The following is a 23,875-nucleotide window of genomic DNA, read 5'->3' on the forward strand; positions in this document are numbered from 1 at the left end:
CTGGTTTTGACATGGTTTGCACTTTGGGATGCATTTTGCGAACTCTAAATGTAATGCTGCAAATGCTGCAAATGTATTTCCACCCATTTTTCTATTGTAGACTTTTTTTTGACGTCATCTTAAGTTGCAAGTTCCATGCAAAAAAGCTGCAAGTTTCTATAGACCGGGCAGTATCGTCGCCCCCGCTAGCGAAATTATTCCGATTCGATTTTTTTGCACAAACTTACTCAAAAAGAGGTCCTTATAACATATCCACAGGGTGCCGGGCGGTGCCGTGGTTGAAAAATTGTTTAAACAATTTTTTTAAACAAATTCACAAAAATAATTTTTTCGTTTTGAACAATATTTTCTCAAATAATTTGGGTGATTCTGAGCAAAAAAGGTCTCCTGTCATTTTTCTCTAAAATTGATTGTTGTTGAGTTATATGCGATTAAAAATTTGAAAAATGCGAAAATGGCCCTTTTCAAATCTTAATAACTCCATTAAAAATTATTATTATTAAATTCAAAAAGTGGCTAAAATGAACTTCAAACCCCTTTTTCAAGGTCCTGAAGAGATTTTTGTCATTATTTTATTACAAAGCTGCTATTTTTATTTATTAACAATTAGCGCTATAGTCCAAATGTATCGTCGCTCCCGTTAGCGAAACTATGTCGATTAGATTTTTTGCACAAACTTATTCAAAAAGAGGTCCTCATAACACAACCACAGGGTGCCGGGCGGTATCGTGGTCGAAAAATTGTTTAAACAATTTTTTTAAACAAATTCACAAAAATAATTTTTTCATTGCGAACGATTTTTTTTTAGATAACTTGGATTATTCTGAGCAAAAAAGGTCTCTTGTGATTTTTCTCTAAAATTGATTGTTGTAGAGTTATATGGACATTTTCGCATTTTTCAAATTTTAAATCGCGTATAACTCGACAACAATCAATTTTAGAGAAAAATCACAGGAGACTTTTTTGCTCATAATATCCCAAATTATCTTAAAAAAAATTGTTCAAAGTGAAAAAATTTTTTTTTTAATTTGTTTAAAAAAAATTGTTTAAACAATTTTTCGACCACGGCAGCGCCCGGCACCCTGTGTATATGTTATAAGAACCTCTTTTTGAGTAAGTTTGTGCAAAAAAACCGAATCGGAATAATTTCACTAACGGGGGCGACGATACCCCTGGACTATAGCGTTAATTGTTAATAATTAAAAATAACAGCTTTGTAATAAAATATTGACAAACATCTCTTTAGGACCTTAAAGAAGGGGTTTGAAACTTGATTTGGTTACTTTTTTAATTTTATAATAATAATTTTTAATCCAGTTTTTAAGCCATGAATATGGCTATTTTCGCATTTTTCAAATTTTTAATCGCATATAACTCGACAACAATCAATTTTAGAGAAAAATTACAAGAACCCTTTTTTGCTCAGAATGACCCAAATTATCTAAAAAAAAAAATTGTTCGAAGCGAAAAAATTATTTTCGTGAATTTGTTTAGAAAAAATTTTTTAAACAATTTTTCGACCACGGCACCCTCCGGCACCCTATAGATAAGTTATAAGGACCTCTTTTTGAGTAAGTTTGTGCAAAAAAATCGAATCGGAATAATTTCGCTAGCGTGGACGACGATACATCCTGGACTATAGCGTTAATTGTTAATAATTAAAAATAACAGCTTCGCAATAAAATAATGACAAACGTCTCTGTGGGACCTTAAAGAAGGGGTTTGAAACTTGATTTGGTTACTTTGCTAATTTTATAATAATAATTTTTAATCCAGTTATTAAGCCATGAAAATGGCTATTTTCGCATTTTTCAAATTTTTAATCGCATATAACTCGACAACAATCAATTTTAGAGAAAAATTACAAGAACCCTTTTTTGCTCAGAATGACCCAAATTATCTAAAAAAAATTGTTCTAAATGAAAAAATTATTTTCGTGAATTTGTTTAGAAAAAATTGTTTAAACAATTTTTCGACCACGGCACGGCCCGGCACCCTGTGGATATGTTATAAGGACCTCTTATAACTCTCATAAGTTTGTGCAAAAAAATCGAATCGGAATAATTTCGCTAGCGGGGGCGACGATACTGCCCGGTCTACTAGGCGCTGTATTTAAATTCCGATTTATTCCGGTGTTTTTTGTTCTAAATGCCCTGGTATATCTATTTATATTGGGAATAAAGCTCCATAAATAAAATATGTTGACTACCTGCAATTTGACGTATATAACATACTAATTAGCTATAGTTATTATTTATGTGCCCTGCAGGTGTCTACAAATAAACCGTGGAATAATATTTGGCAAAGCAGTGGAAAGTTGTATGTAGGACCCCAAAATATATAATTTGTAGTTAATTTTTTTCGTATATTTTTAGAAGATTGCAAAGTTCTTTATCTAATTAACTAGTTGGCAGTAATGAAATTTAAATTTGAAACAAATTTTAGTTGTTATACAAACAAAAATAAGTGTTAAAAGCTAGTGAATTCCGGTGCTAGTTAGTGTATTAAAGAAATAACATCAGACAAGTAAGATTGAACTATTTTAACCATTTTAATACTAGAGGATCCGATATAAGACCGATCTGTACCAAGCTGTTTCATGGATAAAAAATTTTTAATGTTGTTCTGAAGCTATTTTCTTGTGGCATTTTTATAATCAAGTATATTCAAATGGGAAATAAGCCACAATTTTACCTAAAAATGATTTTATTAACGTTTCGACGCCCAAGTCGGGTGTCGTTGTCAATATTATTTTGTATTTTGACAACGACACCCGACTTGGGCGTCGAAACGTTAATAAAATCATTTTTAGGTAAAATTGTGGCTTATTTCCCATTTGAATATACTTGATTAAAAAAATTTTTGATACGTATGTTAACAATTATAGAAAACAAGGGGTGCCCGATCTAATATTGTTCTGACAATAATTAATTAATAAATAAAAAGGGATATTTTTTATAAATTAAAGAAAATTTGGCATGAGCAGATAATATTTTAGATTTTTTGGATTATTCGAAACAAAAACGGTCTTTTGTAATTATTCTCTCAAGTTAATAGTTTTCGAGTTATAACCAATTTAAAACAAGGCTCAAAAACAAAAGTAAGAAATATAATTTTTTAATCATCAATAACCTAAATTCAAGTTCTAACCTTCTATCAGGTTCCGTTAAGAATTTTTGCCATGTTTTATACTAAAATATATTTTTTTAATTGTTAATGAGGAAGGTTCCTCTTTAACACAAGTAAGGTTTTAAAATTAAAACAATGTTTTAAAATGAAATACATAGGTACAAAATTCTTATCAAGAACTGATAGAATAGGAATTGAACTTAAATTTACGTAATTCGTAATTTCAAAAATGATATATTTTACTATGTTGTTTTTAAACCTTGAAAATCGCCATGCCTCGTTCTTTCTTCAGTTTTAAATTGTTAATAACACGAAAACTATCAACTTAAGAGAAAAATTACAACATACCTTTTTTGTTTGTTTCCAGGGCCGAATCATTTTTTAATTTCTTCTGATGCGATAATTAATGGACAGAAATAAAGAAACGATGAATAAAATAACTAAAAAAATGAGAGATCAAATTGAAAGTAACAAACAATTAAAGAAGATAAAGGAAGAAATCAAAATTAAAAAACAACGTGAAGCAATTACAAGACAGGAAGGAAAAAGAGGAGCAAACAAGTAAAAAGAAAAGTTTGATTATATCGAGTTTAAAAACGAATACAAATGATAATAAGAAACTAAAATAAAGAATGGAAGCATTTATATCACAAAAAAAACATTTCAATAAACGGCCGAAAAATAAACAACCTCCCTTTCGCAGACAACAGAGTTCTTGCAAATAGTCGAGAAAAGTTGATTAATAGGAATGATACGACTCATACAACTGGCTGAAAACAAAACTCAAATATTTAGTCTGCAATTAAACATATCAAGGAGAAAGATCCTGACAAAGACCCTGGAGATACTACATAACACTCGTCCACATATAACCACGATTAAGCGGATAAAGTTTGTTAGTTTATTCTTATATGTGATGCGATGTGATCTTGCAAAAGTCTCCAAAATATGGAAGGACTCCTAAATTTCACGACTGTAAAAATGGTGTTGATCAACTCCTTAATATTCTTAATACTGACATACGGATATAATTCTTGGATCCTAAGACAAAGAAGAAAGGTAGATGCCACTCAAATGTTATGTTGGAGAGGAATGTTACGAATTCCGTGGACTGACCACAGAATAAATAATTCAATTTTAAACGAGCTAAAGTCAGAAACGGCTCTCCAGCAATGTCCATCAACAATTAACACACTTTGGACATATTATGAGAGCAAACACAGAAAACATGGAAAGACTTATTATCCAAGGAAAGGTAGAGGGCTGAACATCACGCCAACAAGATGGATTGATCAAATTACAAGAATATCTTCGGTGTTCTAGCTTATCCCGCTTCATGATGCATTTTCAAACAAGTTGAATTAAAAAATAAAGTGAAACGTTCGTCGATGTGTAGTATTGATACGTACTGTCAGAGGGGCAGTGGTAATAATTAGGAAATGGCTATTATCCCGTGAACATATTTCATAAAGTTAATTTATTGAAGTGTTTAATCTTTTTTCACTATTGAGGAGATCGATGGACTCAACATTAAACAGCTTGAACACCATACAGACTATTACGAATATAAAGATAAATATAGAACGGTAATACATAAATTAAAAAAAAGTCACAACAGAAGTTACTCTTGTTGAGGGTTTAATATTACCTAAGGTTGAGAAATACAAAACTATCGAGTGACTCGTTTGAAAATGACTCGTAACGCATGGGAAAAATTTGAGTTGAAGAATATACCTCCTATCTGCTGTAACATGAGTTTTGTAGAAGCGACGAAAAAACTTTTTTAGGGTTACCTCCTGTTTTCTTATGATATTTTTTGACTGGATATATAAAATATTAAAATTTTAATTTAATATAAACGATTAAAATTTTATTGTCAAAATATATATATAAGTTAAAAAAATATCATATGAAAACAGGAGGTAACTCTAAAAAAGGTTTTTCGTCTCAGTTACAAATCTCATGTCACAGCAGTTAGAATAGGTATTCTCACATCACCGACGATGTGTAAAAGACCTATGTATGCATTAGTTAAAGAAATCACCAGCGACAGAGATCTTTGCAGGACAGCAGAGGGAAAGATTATTAATATACAGTGTGGGCCAAAGAAAACAGTCCACCTCGATATTTGGGAGTATTTATTAGATTTTAAAGAAAAAATGAAACAGGTCGATTTTAGATCTAAGGGGACACATTTTTACGGTACATCTGTCATTTGTCAACCCCCTTCCTTCGACTTCCCCACCCCTTATTCTTAAATAGGGAATAGCGGTCGTGTGCTAGCTTATTTGAAAGGTTATTCAATTCTATATTTAGTAATATTAACATTGGCATAATTACTTATACAGGGTATTCAAGAAAAATTATTTTGAATTAAATTAATCGATATAAAAAGAAGAATGTATGTAATTTGTTTAAGTCAAAATACATTCTGCTGCTCTTAGAAAACATGAAAAATGTTTATTTGATAAATAAACATTGTTTGTTGCTTAAATTAAATATTCTACTTACCAAGAGGCAGATGGGTAGCAGCTTGAACATTGAAATTAAGCGAAAAGCAATGTTTATTTATCAAAAAAATTTTTCTTGGACACCCTGTATAAATAATTATGTTAAAATTTATATTACTGAATAGGAAATTAAATAGCATTTTAAATGAGCTGGCACACGATCCCCATTACCTATTTAAAATAAGGAGCGGGGGAAGTGGAAGGGAGGGGGTTGACAAATGATATATGTATGTACCGTAAAAATGTGTCCCCCTTAGATCGAAAATCGACCTGTTTCGACATTTCCTTAAAATCTATTAAATACTCCCAAATATGGAGATGGACTGTTTTCTTTGGCCCACACTGTATTATATGCATGATTTAAAAAAAAACATTTAAAACGATGAAAACGAATTCCGATTTGGCGGCCGACCAGTCAAATAAATTAACAACAATATTTCAATTATGGTTACTATCCATTACATACTAAACACAAAAATTTAATTTTCTGTCATGCCTGATTATATTATCATTCCCAATCTGTTTTATCTACATGTTTCTATTAGTTATTTATATAACAATGGCATAAATATTTACTGCACGGGACGTCAAATTGATTTCACGAGGCCCTCAGGCGTTGTTATACGTCGAGTGCAATAAACATTATTGCACGAGGAGCATAAAATATTTTTTCTATTTTTATGCAAAAACCAAAAACTCTTTTTATTAAAAAAAAAAAGAAAATAAGTTATCAATCAAGTAGCAGAGAAATCGACAATAAATATCGTTCCCATACCACCAGATTGACAAAAGGTGGAAATTTCTCTGGTTACAACCTCCCGTGATTTTCCAAAATTATAAATTATACAGGGTGCCGAGACGAAATTAAGATGAGGGAATTTTAAATAATTCAGGTCCCATCTGCTCAGCATGGTAAAAGTTCCAACGAGAAATATTCCTTAGTACTCAAAAATAGATGTTTTATCAAATGTTTAAACACATTTTGTTTTTGTCAAACATATAAAAATGTTTTATCACATATTTTATTAAATGTTTAAACACATTTTTTCTTTTTATTTATATACCTTTTCTTCTTCTTCTTGTTGTTCTTTTTTCTCTGCTTTTCTATTTTCAGACTTACTCTTCTTCGCCACTTATGTTTGTCCCTCGTATCTTTTTATTGTCTAAACTTGTCTCTCTCAAGCCCTCTGCCCCACATTCCTTCCATTTTTCCATGGCTTTCCTCTACCTCTCCTCCATCAACTTTTAACAGCTCTATTTTTCGTCCCACATAGTTTTCCTTTCTACGTCTTATGGAGCCAAACTTTGCCGTCTTTGTTCTTGAATATTTTTTGAGACTGTAGTGGGTAACGCATCCAGGGGGTTTTGGGGGTTAAAACCCCTCCCAGGGCATATAAAGGATAGTAGTATAAGGCAAGGAAATAAAGTACTAAAATCGCTAAAACTTCTCTTCTAAGCCTTCTAACTTTTTAAAAGTAAGACGGATCGTTGTGAAACCTTTTGCATTCGAATCGGGAGAGCTTCAGAAAAATTATTTAACACTTGGCATGAGGAAAAAGGCAAATTGCATTCTTGTAGGCGGAAAATGCATTTTCCAAAGTGTATCTGAAAGTGTTCACAAAATGAAAATATACAACTCGGGAAATAATCATGGGAATGACTTAAATTTTCATATTCGGGGGTTTTTGAGGTCGCTGAATAGGAATATAGGGTCAGCGAAGCTGTAAGAGATACCTGGTGGCCGGTATCCCAATATACACGTCGACTCCTGGAGTTTTATGGAAATTCATTATGAATATCGTTGAAACTTGTTTTCCCGAGGTTTTAGAGGTCGCTGTACACTTCGGCGATGCTGTACGGGGTACCTGGTGTCCGGTATCTAAGTCATCTCCTGGAGCTTTATGGAAATTTGTTATGAAAATAGTTGAAACTTGAATAGTTGAAAGTTGAATCTTACTCTGGGCTAATTAGCAAAATACAAGAAAAAGTTATTTACCAGCAATTTTATTGCTGGAATCGAATCTTATTATTATACACCCAAATAAAAATTACCGCAATTAAATTCTGCATAGAGACGTGTTTTTCCCGATTCACTTCAACGAAAACTTTCCCCGGAAAAAGCGGGTTTTTCCAACAAAATCTTTAATTTTCAACTAAAATTTTAGATAAGTAATTGTTAATCAATAATTAAATAACTTGGTATTGTAAAAGCCCTTTTCGTCTAGATTATAATTCCAGAAGCCGATGGAAATTGAATGAATAGTTTAGCAACAATTAAATTGTTAATTAAAAATTTACGGTCTCCATAATAACGACAATAATTAAGATGCATAAGAATAACTATGATTTTTTCATAAAAAAACACTACATCTATCTAATGTACTTTACAGAATTGAAATTGGACTATTTTGTCGGGCTCAGGAATATTTTAAAATTATAAACAATTTTTTGGCTTATAAACATATAGAATATCTCGGGAAATATTAAACTAAATTAAATTGTGAAAACGGTATTCGAGAAACAGCGGCAGGACGCTTCTTTTAAAAGAAAAAACATTTAATTACGACGAGTAGTTCCTGAGATACAACCGGTGAAAGTTGACTGGAATTTACGGCAAAGATATAAACAATCGGATCATAATTTTCAAACCATCACCTTTTTATTTTTGTCCTCTTTCTTCGCGCCAATTTTCATATCTTTAAAATGCTCATAACATATATTATTATAATAAAAACTATCGATAATACGTGTGAATATTGCCAAAAATAGCAAAATTCCAATCAAAAATTAGGTTGGACAAAATGTAACCCTCAAAGTTCAAAATCGGTATACGTTAAAAAAAAATGCATTTTCTCGGCTTCCCATGGAGCAATTTCCTTCATTCTTTTTTTGTTTCCTAATAACTCGAGTAGAGCCATCGAACTAATGCATTATTAAATGTCAAACTTGCTTTTGTTTTGTTATAATAGATTAATTTATTTATAAGAACAGAAAACTACATATTTTTTCCAGTTGTAGGCTTTTTTTTAGATAAACTTACTACAAGTGTACCTTTTAAAGTTAAAAACATAAATATTCTCATTTTAAAGCTGTATAATTATTTAAACAATTTTTATTTAAACAAATTAAAATTTTGTGTTATAAAAAATAAATAAATTTATTATAACAAAACAAAAGCAAGTCTGACATCTAATAATGCGTTAGTTCGATGGCTCTACTCGAGTTACTTGGGAACAAAAAAAGAATGAAGGAAATTGCTCCATGGGAAGCCGAGAAAATGCATTTTTTTAACGTATACCGATTTTGAACTTTGAGGGTTATATTTCCTCCAACCTAATTTTTGATTGGAATTTTGTTATTTTTGGCAATTTTCACACGTATTATCAATAGTTTTTATTATAATAATATATGTTATGAGTACTTTAAGGATACGAAAATTGGTGTGGAGAAAGAGGATAAAATAAGAAGGTGATGGTTTGAAAATTATGATCGTATTGTTTTTATCTTTGCCGTAAATTTCGGTCAACTTTGACCGATTGTATCTCAGGAACTGTTCATCAAAATTAAACGTTTTTTCTTTTAGAAGAAGCGTCCTGCCACTGCTTTTCTAGTACCGTTTTCACGATTTAATTTAGTTTAATATTTCCCGAGATATTCTATTTGTTTATAAGCCAAAAAATTCTTTTTAAATTTAAAATATTCCTGAGGGCGCTTAAATAGTCCAATTTCAATTCCGTTAAGTAAATTAGATAGGTATAGTGTCTTTTTATGAAAAAATCATAGTTTGACTTATGCATCATAATAATTGTCGTTATTATAGCGACCGTAAATTTTTAATTTACAATTCAATTGTTACTAAACTGTTCATTCAATTTCCATTGGCTTCTGGAATTATAATCTACACAAAAAGGGCTTTTACATTACCAAGTTATTTAATTATTGATTAAAAATTACTTATCTAAAAGTTTAGTTTAATATTAAAGATTTTGTTGGAAAAACCCGCTTTTTCCGGGGAAAGTTTTCGTCGAAGTAAATCGGAAAAAACACGTCTCTATGCAGAATTTAATTGCGGTGAATTTTTATTTAAGTGTTTTTGGGGTAAAGTTAAAATCTTTGGAGATATAGAGCAAAAATGGAAAATAACACAATTTTCGGGCGCCATTTTGTTTATAAAAAAAGTAGCACACTATCTGCGGACTTTGCATACCTATATTATTAATATATACAATCATAAGATTCGATTCCAGCAATAAAATTGCTGGTAAATAACTTTTCCCAAAAATGGCCTATTCTCCGATAACCAGCCCAGACTATCTTGGGATTTTGATATCACTGAATAAGAATAGTGTAAGTAAGATGCTGTACGATGTACCGGGTGCACTGTATCTACGTCATCTCCAGGAATTTTATAAAAGCTCTCAATAAAATTTGTTGAAGCTTATTTTAAGTCAACTGACAGGTTTATTCATAAACTCGAGGTTTTAACATCTTTATATATAAAAAAAAAATTAATTAGCGCTGAAAAAATTTCGAATTTCTTTTTTATAATTTGCGCTCTGAATTAAAATAAATTACTATTACTGTTACTCACTGTTGAATTTTATAACGAATTTCCATAAAACTCCATGAGAGGACGGCGATGTAGATACCGGCACCAGGTTCCTCGAACAGCATCTTCCATGCAATATTCCTGTTCAGCGACCTCGAAAACCTTCAGCAACCATAAATTTTAACTATTTTCATACTCCCTTTGTGGCTCAGTGGTAAGAGTGCCTACCTTTGGATCGCAAGGTCCGAATGGTCGTGATCGAATCTCATCAGGGTCAGGAATTTTTCGTTGATTATAAATTAATAAATGAAGATGGTTTCTGTCCTTGTGGGATCGGTACTCACCGGAGGGACCGCAGACGTTCGGATACAATTAGCGTCTTTTTGCAAATACAATAACGTCGACTTTGCAAAGTAACAAGACACTTACTCAACACACACACTACAGATGACACTAAGTACCTCATGTTGTGACTGGCTGAATGACATAAAGTCCATGCCATTAAAAACAAAATAAAAAAAAAACTATTTTCATAACGAATTTTTATAAATCTTCAGAAGATGACGTAGATAAAAGGGCAACAGGTGCTTCGAACAGCATTTTCGATGCACTATTTGTGTTCACCGTCCTAAAAAACCGCAAGATAATAAATTTCAACTATTTTCATAACGAATTTTCATAAGACTCCAGGAGATGACAGATACCGGGTATCAGGTACCTCGTACAGCACCGCCGAAGCAATATACCCCAGTTAATAGGGAAAAAAACATGAAAAAATGTTAAGCAGGGTTTTGAAGGTGCTAAACGGTAGATAAGAGATAAATGATGATAATTCCGTGAAGACGTACAGCTAATTTTTCTTCTTCTTTTTTTTTAAACAGGTACAAAGAATGACAAACTCAGTTTTTTGACTATAAAACGTTTCTTGTAAATTTTAGAGAAAAATGTTTTAAATAAGTGTTGTAGATCTTAAAAAGTTCTTGAATTTGATAGTACTCATATTAATATACATAAACAATTGACCTACATAATTGCAAACAACTCTCATTTTTGCACTAATTTTTAAATATTAATAACTTTACTTTTTACATAATGATATATAATTTAACTACTTTAAATTATGCCATTTAATGGTTTCTTTAAGTGCACTAAATTTCAACCAGATTGACCAAATAGTTTATAAGTTATTCAATTTGTTTATCCCAGAGAGCAATTGTTTATACAACTGTTCTTGCCCTAACAGTGAATCTAGAGATATTTAGCAAATCGCAATCAATTATCCGAGAGTCTACTTTTAAGATGCATTAAGAAAAAATTAATATTTTATTAAAATTGTTATTAAAAAACTCGTTTGAAAAAGACCCTACTTTCTAGGTTATAAACAATTTGAATAACTTTGACAGTTTTTATATCACACGCTTGCATGTAGGCTCACTGAAAAGCTGGTGAAAAAATACATATTAAAAAAGAAAAAATAATTTTATATGACAAATAGGAATCAAGTTAGTATTTTTTTTATAAATCAAATTTTGCATTGTTTATAAACATCTATATTTTACGATCCAGTTTATAGATTGCATATGCAGTGAAATAATAAAAACTTATGACCTGTTAAACTGATGGTACTCGTGAAACACCTCCAACGAAAGTGAAGGTGGGAATTGTTCAAGCTTCGCTTCCTTTTTTGGGAAAAAACTGCAATATATTATCACCTTCCATAGCATGCACAACCTTCTTTTTTAACTGGAGTAGCTCAAGAAAATACTAAAAATTGTGTAAATTTCACCTTGCACAATTGGAAAATCCCGTGAAAATCAATTAATTGAATTTTATTATAAAAGTTATTGAACTCTACAAGTATTCATTAAAAATTATTTAAATTATTAATTAAAGTATATTTTTTATATAAATATAAAATAATCATAAATTAGTACAATACATTATTTATTTTTTTTTATTTGAAATAATTAAAAAGTATTTAAAAGTCCTTAATAGTTTTTAAAAAACTAATTTTTGTTTTATTTTGTTTTTGAATTGTTATGAGATGTTATTTAATTTAATGAAGCTATTAATATTTGTTTAGATAGGCATCTAATAAGTATAAATATGTAATATGTTTGCACTATTATTTAATGATGTATGTTAAGTTCAATAATTAGATTAAAATTCATATATTTGTTTTGATAGTAATATATATATTTTAATAAATTCATATAATTAATTATAAAAATAAAAAAGTAAAACATTGTTTATGAATTTTAATTTGATTATTCTAGTGAACGTCTATAACTTCTAAATCGCTTCTCGGCAAGATACAGTTTATCCTCTACAAAGTCTGACTCGACATCGTCAAGAACCACTGCAGCGCGATTACAACATTTTTTCTCCTCTTCTTCCACTGCACAGTTTGTAAAAAGATCCGTACAGTTTATACCATATTTTTTACAGCCACATCTTGTACTTTTGCAACCCGTTGAACATTTACATGTAATTTGTTTTAATATCTCTTTAGGTATCAAACAATCTAAGGTATAAATAGGTTCAAAACCCGTATCAGTTTTTTTCCATCCATACTGGGTAGCATCCAGTTTTTTACCTAACCAGTGTTAAACGCGAAGTACATGCTGATAACTTGCACCTTCTGTTGGGGGCAAATTTTCCAATTTAAAAGATTTTTTCCCTGTATTTCTTATAAATTGTAAAAAACGTAACTAATTTAATGCCAATATGTTATTTTTTTTTTTATATGTAACATCAACTGCAGCAGAATACAAAGCAACAATGATATCACATCCGTTTTTCATGATGTCCTCCTTGTTAACATTCTCGTCATAAAAAATATTTATCAGATCTACAATTTCTGACGATGCAGTTAATAATTTGAATTTTCCTTGATTAAAAAAGAGGAAGTTGTATCACACTCAGTAAAAATATATAAGAACCCAACGTATTTTCTTAGATGAGAATGTTTAAAACTATTACAACTATAATAGATAGATTTTCCTTTTGCGCCTTTTTTTTTCAAAATATATGTTATTCTCCGGAGCAGAGAGTTGCGTCAATATTATGAGTATATCAGTATCATTACCAATTATTACAATGGTCTTGTTAGTTTCATATGTATGTTCGTGAAGAGCTGTCTGCACTATTAATACGTCTGCATCTTCATCTGCTACTTTAGTTCGGTACCCAGATTTGTTGAGCTCTGCACATAAAAGTTGAATCAATTGCTTTTTATTTTTACTAACTGCTAAAAATATTTTTTGTTTTATGGATAAGATCGTGTTTTCAACCAATTTATTTTCTGGGCCTGAGCTAATTATTATTGTATATTTATATAAATAATATTCTTTAATTAGTAAAATACAAGTAATTCTTACGAGAAATTATTGTAAAATTAAAGCAAGTAATAGCAATTAAACTGCAAATTTTTTCAACATGTTTCAAATTGGGATTCCATTCTAAAAAATAAAACGAAGCTATTCTCACCTTCACATTTGTTGGCGGTGTTTCACGAGTACCATCAGTTTAATGAGTCATGACTTTTTATTTTTTTTACTGCATATGCAATCTATAAACTGGATCGTAAAATATAGACTTTCTTAAACAACTTACCTATTCAATTTTCAGCTCTTAATGTTTATAAAAAATGGAAATATGATTTATTGAAAAAAAAATTCTAACTCGATTTCTATTAGTCATCTAAAATCCACTTTATTATTTTAATGTGTATATTTTCACCAGCTTTTCAGTGAGCCTATGTACGAGCGTGTAACGTAAAAACTGTCAAAGTTATTCTAATTGTTTATAACCTAAAAAGTAGGGTCTTTTTCAGGCGGTTTTTTTAACAACAACTTTGATAAAATCTTAAAACATTTTCAATACATCTTAAAACTAAAGTCTCAAATAATCGATTGCGATTTGTAAAATATCTCTAGAGTCACTGTTAGGGCAAGAACAGTTGTTTAAACAATTGCTGTCTGGGATAAACAAATTGAAAAACTTATAAACTATTTGGTCGATATGGTTGAAATTTAGCTCACTAAAATAACCCATTAATTGGCATAATTTAAAGTAGTTAAATTAAATATCGTTGTGCAAAAAATACAGTTATTAATATTTAAAAATTAGTGCAAAAATGAGAGTTTTTTACAATTATCTCGGTCAATTGTTTATGTATTGCAATATTTGTCACACCAAATTGAAGAACTTTTTAAGGTCTACAATATTTATTTGAAACATTTTTCTCTAAAATGGATAAGAAACGTTTTATAGTAAAAAAACTTAGTTTTTCATTTTTTATAACTGTTTTAAAAAAAGAAGAAGAAAAATTAGCTGTACGTCTTTACGGAATTATCATCATTTATACCTCATCTATCGCTTAAAACCTTCAAAACCCTGTTTAACATTTTTACGTGAAATCGATGATTTTTTTCCCTATTAACTGGTGTAATATTCGTGTTTAGCGACGTCAGCAACCTTGGAATGACAAGTTTTAACGATTTTCACAATGAATTTTCATAAAACTCTAAGAGACGACGTGCCTACCGGAATACCGGGCACTAGTTTCCTCTTATAGCTTCGCCGACCCCATATTCCTGTTTAGCGCCGTCAAGACTCCATAGTATGAAAACTGCACTTATTTTGATGTATATTTTCCCAGCTTTGAATTTTATTTTTTGAACACATTGAGAGGCATTTTGGAAAATGCATTTCCGCTTACAACAATGCAATTTTCATTTTTCCCTCATGACAACTGTTCACGAATTTCCTAAAACTCTCCCGAATTGAATGCAAAAGGTTTCATAACGATCCGTCTTACTTTAAAAAAGTTTTAAGGGTAATACTTTATTTCCCCGCCTATAGGAAAATGTAATTAACACTTTTCCTCATTTCTCGATTGAGTATTAGTTTTTGTTGTATATAAATTATTACAATCACTGAATACATAGTGAAAAAATTATCAGTAGTAATTGCACAAGAGCTCTGAAATTATTGAATTTTTCCCGAGTGACACTTTGACAGTTTTAATTTCACGAGCCGAAGGCGAGTGAAATTGTGTCAAAATGTCACGAGAGCAAAAATTCTATATTAATTTCAGAGATCGTGTGCAATTTGTTGCGAATATTTCATGAATAAAACTCTTCAAAACCAAAATTTAATTGTAATTTATTTATGTAAGTACAAAGTACCATTAAACACACGGTTTTTATAAATATAATATGACGATTGAAAGTCATCACTTTTATAATTTTTAAAACATTAATTGTCATTAATGTCACTGAATGTATATTTTCGTAGCAACGAAGGGCATCTGACGTAATATGCTTAACGACGGGAGATTATCAAAAATTATCACCTTAATTTGCATTTCTGTAGCTTTCTATTGGTCAGAATCTCCTATGAATGAAATAATCATATTTATTAACTGAATTAATAATTTGCAATTATACAAATAACAGTTATCCAACAACATTCTTTAAAGTTAATGATGACATTGTCAAGTAGAATGGCATTCTCGTAAAGTTTACACATCCATACCAGTGTGAATTTTACTACACGTAATTTGCCGTGTAAAGACAGAAAAAGTAGGGATAGCAGTAAAAAATTTGCGAATTATGTACCGATGGTCTTAAGGGGAAAGGCGCAAAATGTCGCCTGTCAAAATGTTCAATGTGTTTTAAATTTATTCATTTTTTTAAATCCTGGGAAAACTAATAAATAGTATTTTTGAAAAACTTAAACGCAGAATGAAAGATTACATTATTACTGAGAGCCGAAAGTCACTGAAAATTTCTATGTTTATTTTAATTAATTACAGGGTTGAAAAAGAAAGAGAAAATTTAGTGTGATTAATAATTTCAAATATCTCATTTAAAAGAAACCTTTTTTGTTTATTCTAAGGGACTTTCAGCCCTCGGTAATATCGTAATCTTTCATTTTCTTTTTAAATTTTTTAAAAATACTTAACAGTTTTCTCAGTATTCTAAAAAAATTAATACATTTAAAACACATCGAAAATTTTGACAGGCGACATTTTTCGACTTTCCCCTTAAATGGCACTAAATGTAAAATCAAATTATAATTTAGTAGCGTATGCGCAAAACCTCGGACGGATGCATTTAAATGTATTCATTTTTTTCGAGTCCTGAGAAAACTAATAAATATTTTTGAAAAATTTAAATGCAGCATGAAATATTACATTATTACCGAGGGTCAAAAGTCCCTTAGAATAAACAAGAAATGTTTCTTTTCAATGAGATATTTGAAATTAATAATCACACTAAATTTTCTCTTTCTTTTTCACCCCTGTAACTAATTAAAATAAACATTATAGAAGGTTTCAGGGACTTCGCATAATGTCTCCGAAATATTGTAACTTTCGACATCCTTTAATGGTGGTAAGAACCTCCTCATTTATGACTCGGTCAGTCCACGATAATTGACTTATTCTCCGAAATAGCCACATCTCAAATGCTTCCAATTTTCTGCACCTATCTTCGATCAACTTCCACGATTTAACATCATCACAAAGAACAAACGAAAAACAGGGATGAACAACAAAGATTTAGAAGTGGAAGATCATGTAACGATGCAGTTTTTGTCATAAGACAAATAGCGGAGAAATCATTAGAATATAAAAAACCAGCCTTTTTCTGTTTCCTAGACCTAGAGAAAGCGTTTGATAGAATCCAATTAAAAGATGTGATACACCTACTATATGAGAAAAATTTACCACTGGATATCATAAAACTGATAGAAAACATATGGTATGTAAGAAATAAAATAGAAATTAAAGTCAATGGAATAATAACAGAACCCATAGAAACAAACACAGGAATCAGGCAAGGAGATTCACTAAGCCCTCTACTGTATAACATAATATTGGATGCAATAATAAAACAAGTGAAGAAAAAAAGAGGGTACAAAATGGGCAATAAAGAGATAAAAATACTCTGTTACGCTGATGACACCGTGTTAGTAGCAGAGTGCGAAGACGGCCTACAAAGATTATTGCACGAGGGCAACATTAACGCGAAAGAAATGAATATAAAAATATGAGCCCAAAAAAACAACAAGTTTAGTAATTGCCAAAGAACCAGTAAGATGCAGGTTAGAGTTAGACAATCAAATTATACAACAAGTAATGACTTTCAAATATCTGTGAATTAATCTATCAGCCGACAACAACATCGAAGAAGAGGTAAAAGACCAAATAAATAAAGCCAGTAGAACGGCTGGATGCCTAAGCAACACAATTTGGAAAAACAAACACCTAAGATTGGAAACAAAGGCCCGAATATACAGTGTGTCCACGGTTGGGGTGCCCAAGAGAAAAAAGAGAAAAATGTAATTCTTGATAAAAAGTTTTGCTTGTTCTAAAACCCCATATATAATAAAACGAAATAAAATTTAAGTTTTTCAAATCATGCTTAATTTTGTAACCAATTTTATGTAAATCCCTATAAATTTTTGCACTAAGTTCGAAATTGTAACATTAATAACTTGGGACAACAACCCTCTCGCTTCTTTGGATTATGAAACCAGACTTTGTCGTTCTTCTTGAAACATCCAATTATTTAATAATTAAATAATTATTATTATACAACATGCATTCCAGATGTTAGAATGGGAAAACAAGGGATTAAATGTCGATAGCGAAAGGCTGAACCACCTACGATTCGCAGATGATATAGTTCTAATAACCGACGACTTAAAACTACCCGCGCATCAGGTTATAACATAACTACACGTGTGGCGTACTTTGTACGCCACAAGAAAATACACTTAAAAACAGCGGATTTGTTTAATTTTTTTTGAAAAAATACACTTAGTTGTTTGTTATAAACCTTATTCGGCATCAGTGAATACTTGGAGTTCCTTTTCAGTAAGCCAATTGGGATTTATAACTGGAATCATGGAATAACTGGATTCCATGGTAAATAAAATTACTAATAAAAAAATTTTTTAAATGTGATTTTTTACAGGAGAAAAGTATTGTTTACAAATAAAAATATATTTTTTGCCATAATGACTAAAAAATAATTAAAATATGTACTTATATTACGACTTATAGTAATATATCCTGGGCTATATTGTCCACCACCGGAAACAACAAATAATGAAATGTAAATTACGATCTTTCCAGAATGCCGATTATAACGAAACTAAAACCAAATTGTAAAGCACATTCCAGTGATAGGTTAGAAAAATAAGCAAGGTCAAAAATTTAATTTTTGAATATATTTCCAGTAGAATTCTTATATCTGGCGTACAAAGTACGCCAGCGCGTGTAGTTAAAGGTTAAAGAAAGCCCACGAAATTCTGCAAGAGCTACAATGAGTTTCTCAAAAGTAGGGCTGGAAATAAACTTTGGAAAAACTAAAATGATGACCAATTTAGTACCTAGCGGACCATTGAAACTAGAGGAATGCCATATCGAAACATTTGACAAATACATCTATCTGAGCCACGAAATACAAATAAGTAGAGACAACCAAACATGCGAATTATCTAGAAGAATAGCTTCAGAATGGGCAGCGTATGGCAAACTAAGAGACGTCTTCAAGGAAAACATCCCAATAAAGCTAAAAAGAAAAGCATTTAACCAGTGCGTATTTCCGGTGCTTACTCATGGAGCTGAAACACTGACATTGACTAAAACATCAATAAGAAAATTACAAGTAGCACGACGAAAAATGGAAAGATCCATGCTTGGCCTAAGTTTGAGAGACAGAATACGAAATGATGAGTTACGGCGAAGAACTGGTGTGGAAGACATCATAAAACGCATTACGAAGTTGAAGTGGAAATGATCAGGACACGTCGCAAGATAGAGAGACAACAGATGGACAAGGAGGATCTTAGAGTGGCGGCCAAGGGCGGACAAACGAAGTCGTGGAAGACCTCTTACCAGATGGACCGACGATGTTAAAAGAATAGCGACAAACTGGATTGCAGCTGCACAGAACATAGAAGGGTGGAGACATCTTGAGGAGACCTATGTCCGATAGTGGACAAATTTGGTTGCGTGATGATGATGAAATAGTTATTAATCCAATAATTTTAACAATAAAAGTGATCACAAGATAAATTCTTTTTTGAACGCTTAACATTGTCGAAAATAAAATGAGAATTCGCACATTATTAATCAGAGTTGACAATTACTAAGCTACATTGTTGCTTGGCAACACTAGATTATTGTTTCGATTTCGAACTTGGTGCAAAAATTTATAGGGATTTACATAAAATTGACTACAAAATTGAGCAGGATTTGTAAAACTTGAATTTTATTTTCTTCTATGCAGTTTTAGAACAAGCCAAACTTTTTATCAAGAATGACATTTTTCGCTAAAATTGAAAATAAAAAAGTTTTTCCTCTTGGGCACCCCAATCGTGGACACACTGTATAAGTCAGTTATTAGGCCAGTTATGACTTATACGGCCGAAACAAGACCAGATACAAGCAAAACACGAAGACATCTGGAAACCAACGAAATAAAGATCTTAAGAAGGATTGCTGGAAAAGGACTACAGGATAGGGTAAGAAGTGAGGAAATCAGACGCATAATATGTGGGGTAGACAATATGAATACCTGGGTAAAGAACAGAAAGGAAGAGTGGAATGAGCACATAAGCAGGATGTCTGAATCAAGGATAGTAAAAATAGCCAGGGACATGTCACCGTTAGGCAGGAGAAGTATAGGACGCCCAAGGACAAGATGGAATGACAACTTATGGGCAGAATGTAAGGCACCGTAGAAGAAAAACAGGCAGTACTGCCTCTATAAAAGAAAAAGAAGAAGAAGAAGACAAAAACAGAGAAGAAGTAACCTCGCACCATTCCTACTTTTTTACAAAGAGAGAGGTTGTGGCTCTTAAAGAATGCCACCATCCGGTTTAAGATGGTTCTAGTATTTTATTTCGCGTGCTTTTATTTCTTGGTTGTTGGTCCATTCGTTATTTATTATGGTGCTTAATTAATTGTACTGCGTTATTCTTTTTACAGGAGTTTGGTTGACCTTCTGTTGTCTTTTTCTTGCTCATAAGCATAAGCTTCGTCTTTTTTACTTTTATATTAAGTCCCATATTGTTGACTGCAATACGTAATTTTGTTCAGAAGGACTTGCTGGTGTTTTTGTTTGGGTTATCCGCAAATACTATGGTGTCATCTGCAAATCTGATGTTGTTTAGCCTATACTGGTTTAGTTAACCTTTTTCAGTTTCGTGCAGAGCTTCGATAAATATTCTTTCACATTACTGACTGATTTTTGGCAAACCAAGCTACAGCCTTAAAAACAAAAGATGTCCACAACATCTTAAGGCCAAGGTATACAATCAATGCGTACTCCCTGTCCTCACTTATGGCTCCCAAAAGAAAACATATACAAAATCATAAAAACGCAAAGAGCAATGGAAAGACAAAATTTTGCACAACGACTAATGGATATAAAGAGAAACAAGTGGATAACAGAGAAAACCAAACTTAGGGATGTTAGACAAGAAGTTGCAAAATTGATTTCCCGGACACAATATAAGACAAAAAGAAGACCGATGGAACAAAATTCTTACATATGAATTGGAGACCGTGGGAATAGAAACGAAGCAGAGGAAGGACCCAAATGAGATGGGCAGATGATATCAAGAAGCACGTGGGCTCTAGGTGGATAACTGTAGCAACAGACAGAGAAGAATGAAAAAGGATTGGGAAGGCCTATGTCCAAAGATGGGCCGAAGAAAGCTAATTAGATAGATAGACAGACTAATGATTAGAGGAGATCAAATATAGCCTTGGGGATGTAAATAATAACACTAATTGGGGTGGATTACCATAGCTGGTCCCAGGCCCGAATAAAATATGGAGGGTGATTGGCAAGGTTAGCAAACTACCAATCGTGGAAACGATTAATGCTCAAATAAACAATATGAAGCCTTGGAAACGGATTGATAATTTGAAGACGACCACGGCAAAAAATAACAAGACTAACAAATCCAAAAATGGACTATGAAAAAGAAGGGACTAGGAAGATGTGCTGAAAGAGAAACATATAGACATATATTATGCTCTCTACAGGAAATCAAAAAGAAATGGAAAAGACAATCAAAATTAGGTAATTATATAAGTACTAATCTACAGTGGAGTAGCAAAAGAAAACATGGCCAAAGAAGGTGTAGTCTTCGACGTAATATGTCTTAACTGAGCAGATATAAAATGAGGATCACCATGAAATACTTCACAACCAAGAGAGCGTCACCAACACAAAAAAAATCAGATCAATCTGGAACTAGGACAATCAGAGGACTAAATACGGAATCCACGGAATAATTATAGAGAAAAAGAATATCAGAAAAGACTGCTGAAAGCAAAATATTAGAAAACGCTAACATCGAGAAAAGCTGGAAAAAACTAAAAAACAACATAATTATCGCAGCAAAAGAATCACTTGGAGAGAGGAAGGTAACGAATACGAACTCTGTCTTCACTGCCTCTACACTGTCTTTTCCTTCTCTATGTTTCTAACAAGTTTTGGCATATTCCCAATTCTTATTTCCATTCCAAGAAAATATTGGGATTTTTGCCCTCTCTGCTTCAGTACCTTTATAGATGATTGGTTAAAATATTATTTCAAATCTTACAATAAAACTTAAAAAATGGTTAGCGAACACAGCACTCACTTTTCTTCTGCTAACCTCTCGTCCTCTTTCTTCTTCTTGGCTTTTACCGCATCATCCACTGCTACCGACGACCTTTCAATCTTTTCCTCCTCATTTATGAACGCCAATCTTGCAGCTCTGGCCTCTCGAAGTTTCTGCATTTCCTTTGCTGCTTCCTCATCATCTTCCAATCTCTTTGCAGTAAACTTGCGGGTAGCACGAGCAGGATTCAATGGCACTGAAAATTAAATAAATTTATTAAATTATTTAAGAATGATGTTTTTTATACAACACTATAATAGTTTGTTTGAAGCGTTAAATTTTTCAATGTTATCAAAAATCTTCTTATAACATAATATACATAGTTAATAACACTTATTTATATGGAAAATATTATATACATTTAGAGACGAAAAAAAATATGCCTATATCTAACACGTAACGCAAAATGTTTACAACAAATATTTAAAGTTCTATATACTATCATCACCGGCCAGTTTTATATCCACTGCAGGACATAGACTTCCCCTGTTTGTATACAGAGTGCACGGTCTTTTGCAGTCTGGATCTAATTTTTTGTCACCTTTCGCTGATGATCTTCTACCTTGTCATCTGACCACCTCAGTTGCATTTCAATCTGCAAGCTCTCTATACAGCTTCAGTAACTTTGCTTTTGTTTTTGAACGCTCCATCGTTCTTTGTAGAGTCTGAGTTTTAATGCATCTTTTTTCGTTAGGGAGAGTGTTTCCGCACCATAGTTTATTTCTGGCAGATCAAACTGATCGCAAACTTTCGCTTCAGATTATTCTGTAAGTTGTTGTCTTTATTACGTATTTAATGCATAGTTGCACCAACAGATCTTAAGCATACGACGTGCTTTAAGCTCAGCTTACGAAACATACGCATTGCACCATTGAGTCAGATCAATTTTCAGCTTACCACAATTAGTGCAGTTACTGAAGGTTTTCACCTCCGATTTCGTTAAACCTAAATAGATTTTCATAAAAATTGGTGAGTAGTTAGAGAATACCTCAAAGAACAAAAGTGACATGATACCAACTTGCGCTTTTACCCTGGGGGTGGATGCCACCCCTTTTCTGTGGTGAAAATTATTTTATTAAAAATAATACCATAAATCGATAGAGGGATAAATTCTAAGCAAAATTTGTTATATTAAGTTATTAACATAAATCAATATTTTTTTGAATTATTAAAGATAAGAGACTTTATTTTTTCGTAAAAAAATGCATGTTTTAAAGCTGTTTTTCATGTATAACTCAAAAATTATTAGCTTTTACAAAAAAGTTATTCTTACCAAAATTGAAGACAGTAAAAATTTAAAACACTATTTACTTAAAGTTCTAAACTAATGTTAATTCAAAGTGAGTTATCGGTAATTGGATGTATATTTTTTCGATAAGTAATCAAATCTAAGTATTTAAGCTTAAATAACGGGAAAACGATACATTTTATAAAATATACCTGCTAAACACTTATCAAAGTACTTCAGAATACCTAACAAATGAGCTCCAGAAGAAGTTAATAGCATCAAAATTAAGCAAGTTATGATGAAACTAAGAGAACCCTTTCGAATTTTTTAGGAAAAAGTGAAAAATAAAACATACGCCATTTCAACAAAAATTAAAATTGATAGTAATCCTTACAAAGATTTTTTTGTATTAGCAAAAGTAATGATTTTAACAATTGTCACCGGTTTAGAAAGCGTATTTGAGAAAAAAATATATAATTTAAAAAAATCTGAATTTTTAAAATTATCGTCATTTTCATTTTCTTTTGATAATAGCTATAAAAATACTCAAAATACGTAAAAAATGGTCAACAACCAAATTTTAGTTTTTTTTATATCAAATATTTTACCTGTTTCACCATTTCTGTAGGGTGAAAAATAACCGAGATAGAAACGTTTAAAGCTTAAATTTTGCTGCGAGAACCACGTAACCGTGGCCATTTAATCTTTGATTTTTAAAAAAGTAAGGGGTTTAAAAGATTAAATTCACTGAGTTTTAATAGC

At 31.5% G+C, this 23,875-nt stretch overlaps 1 protein-coding gene and 1 long non-coding RNA gene across 11 annotated transcripts in view; one reads left to right on the top strand and one right to left on the bottom strand.

Moving 5' to 3' along the window:
* Nucleotides 1–23,875, bottom strand: part of LOC114329870 (golgin subfamily A member 6-like protein 22) — a 482,825-nt gene that overhangs the window by 18,644 nt on the left and 440,306 nt on the right. For 9 of the 10 annotated variants that reach the window (XM_050658302.1, XM_050658300.1, XM_050658299.1 and 6 more), the window contains one exon: nucleotides 21,865–22,081. In XM_050658302.1, the coding sequence (XP_050514259.1) occupies nucleotides 21,865–22,081 (217 nt within the window). The remainder of the gene's footprint in view (nucleotides 1–21,864; nucleotides 22,082–23,875) is intronic. The other variant, XM_050658294.1, reaches the window with a different exon arrangement.
* The window catches only part of LOC126889743 (uncharacterized), a 74,101-nt gene continuing 52,653 nt past the window's right edge, over nucleotides 2,428–23,875 (top strand). Inside the window, exon 1 of the long non-coding RNA XR_007700158.1 lies at nucleotides 2,428–2,526. This is a non-coding gene — a long non-coding RNA (uncharacterized LOC126889743). The remainder of the gene's footprint in view (nucleotides 2,527–23,875) is intronic.

The sequence above is a fragment of the Diabrotica virgifera genome, chromosome 8, assembly GCF_917563875.1.
Source record: "Diabrotica virgifera virgifera chromosome 8, PGI_DIABVI_V3a".
Lineage (NCBI taxonomy): Eukaryota > Metazoa > Arthropoda > Insecta > Coleoptera > Chrysomelidae > Diabrotica > Diabrotica virgifera.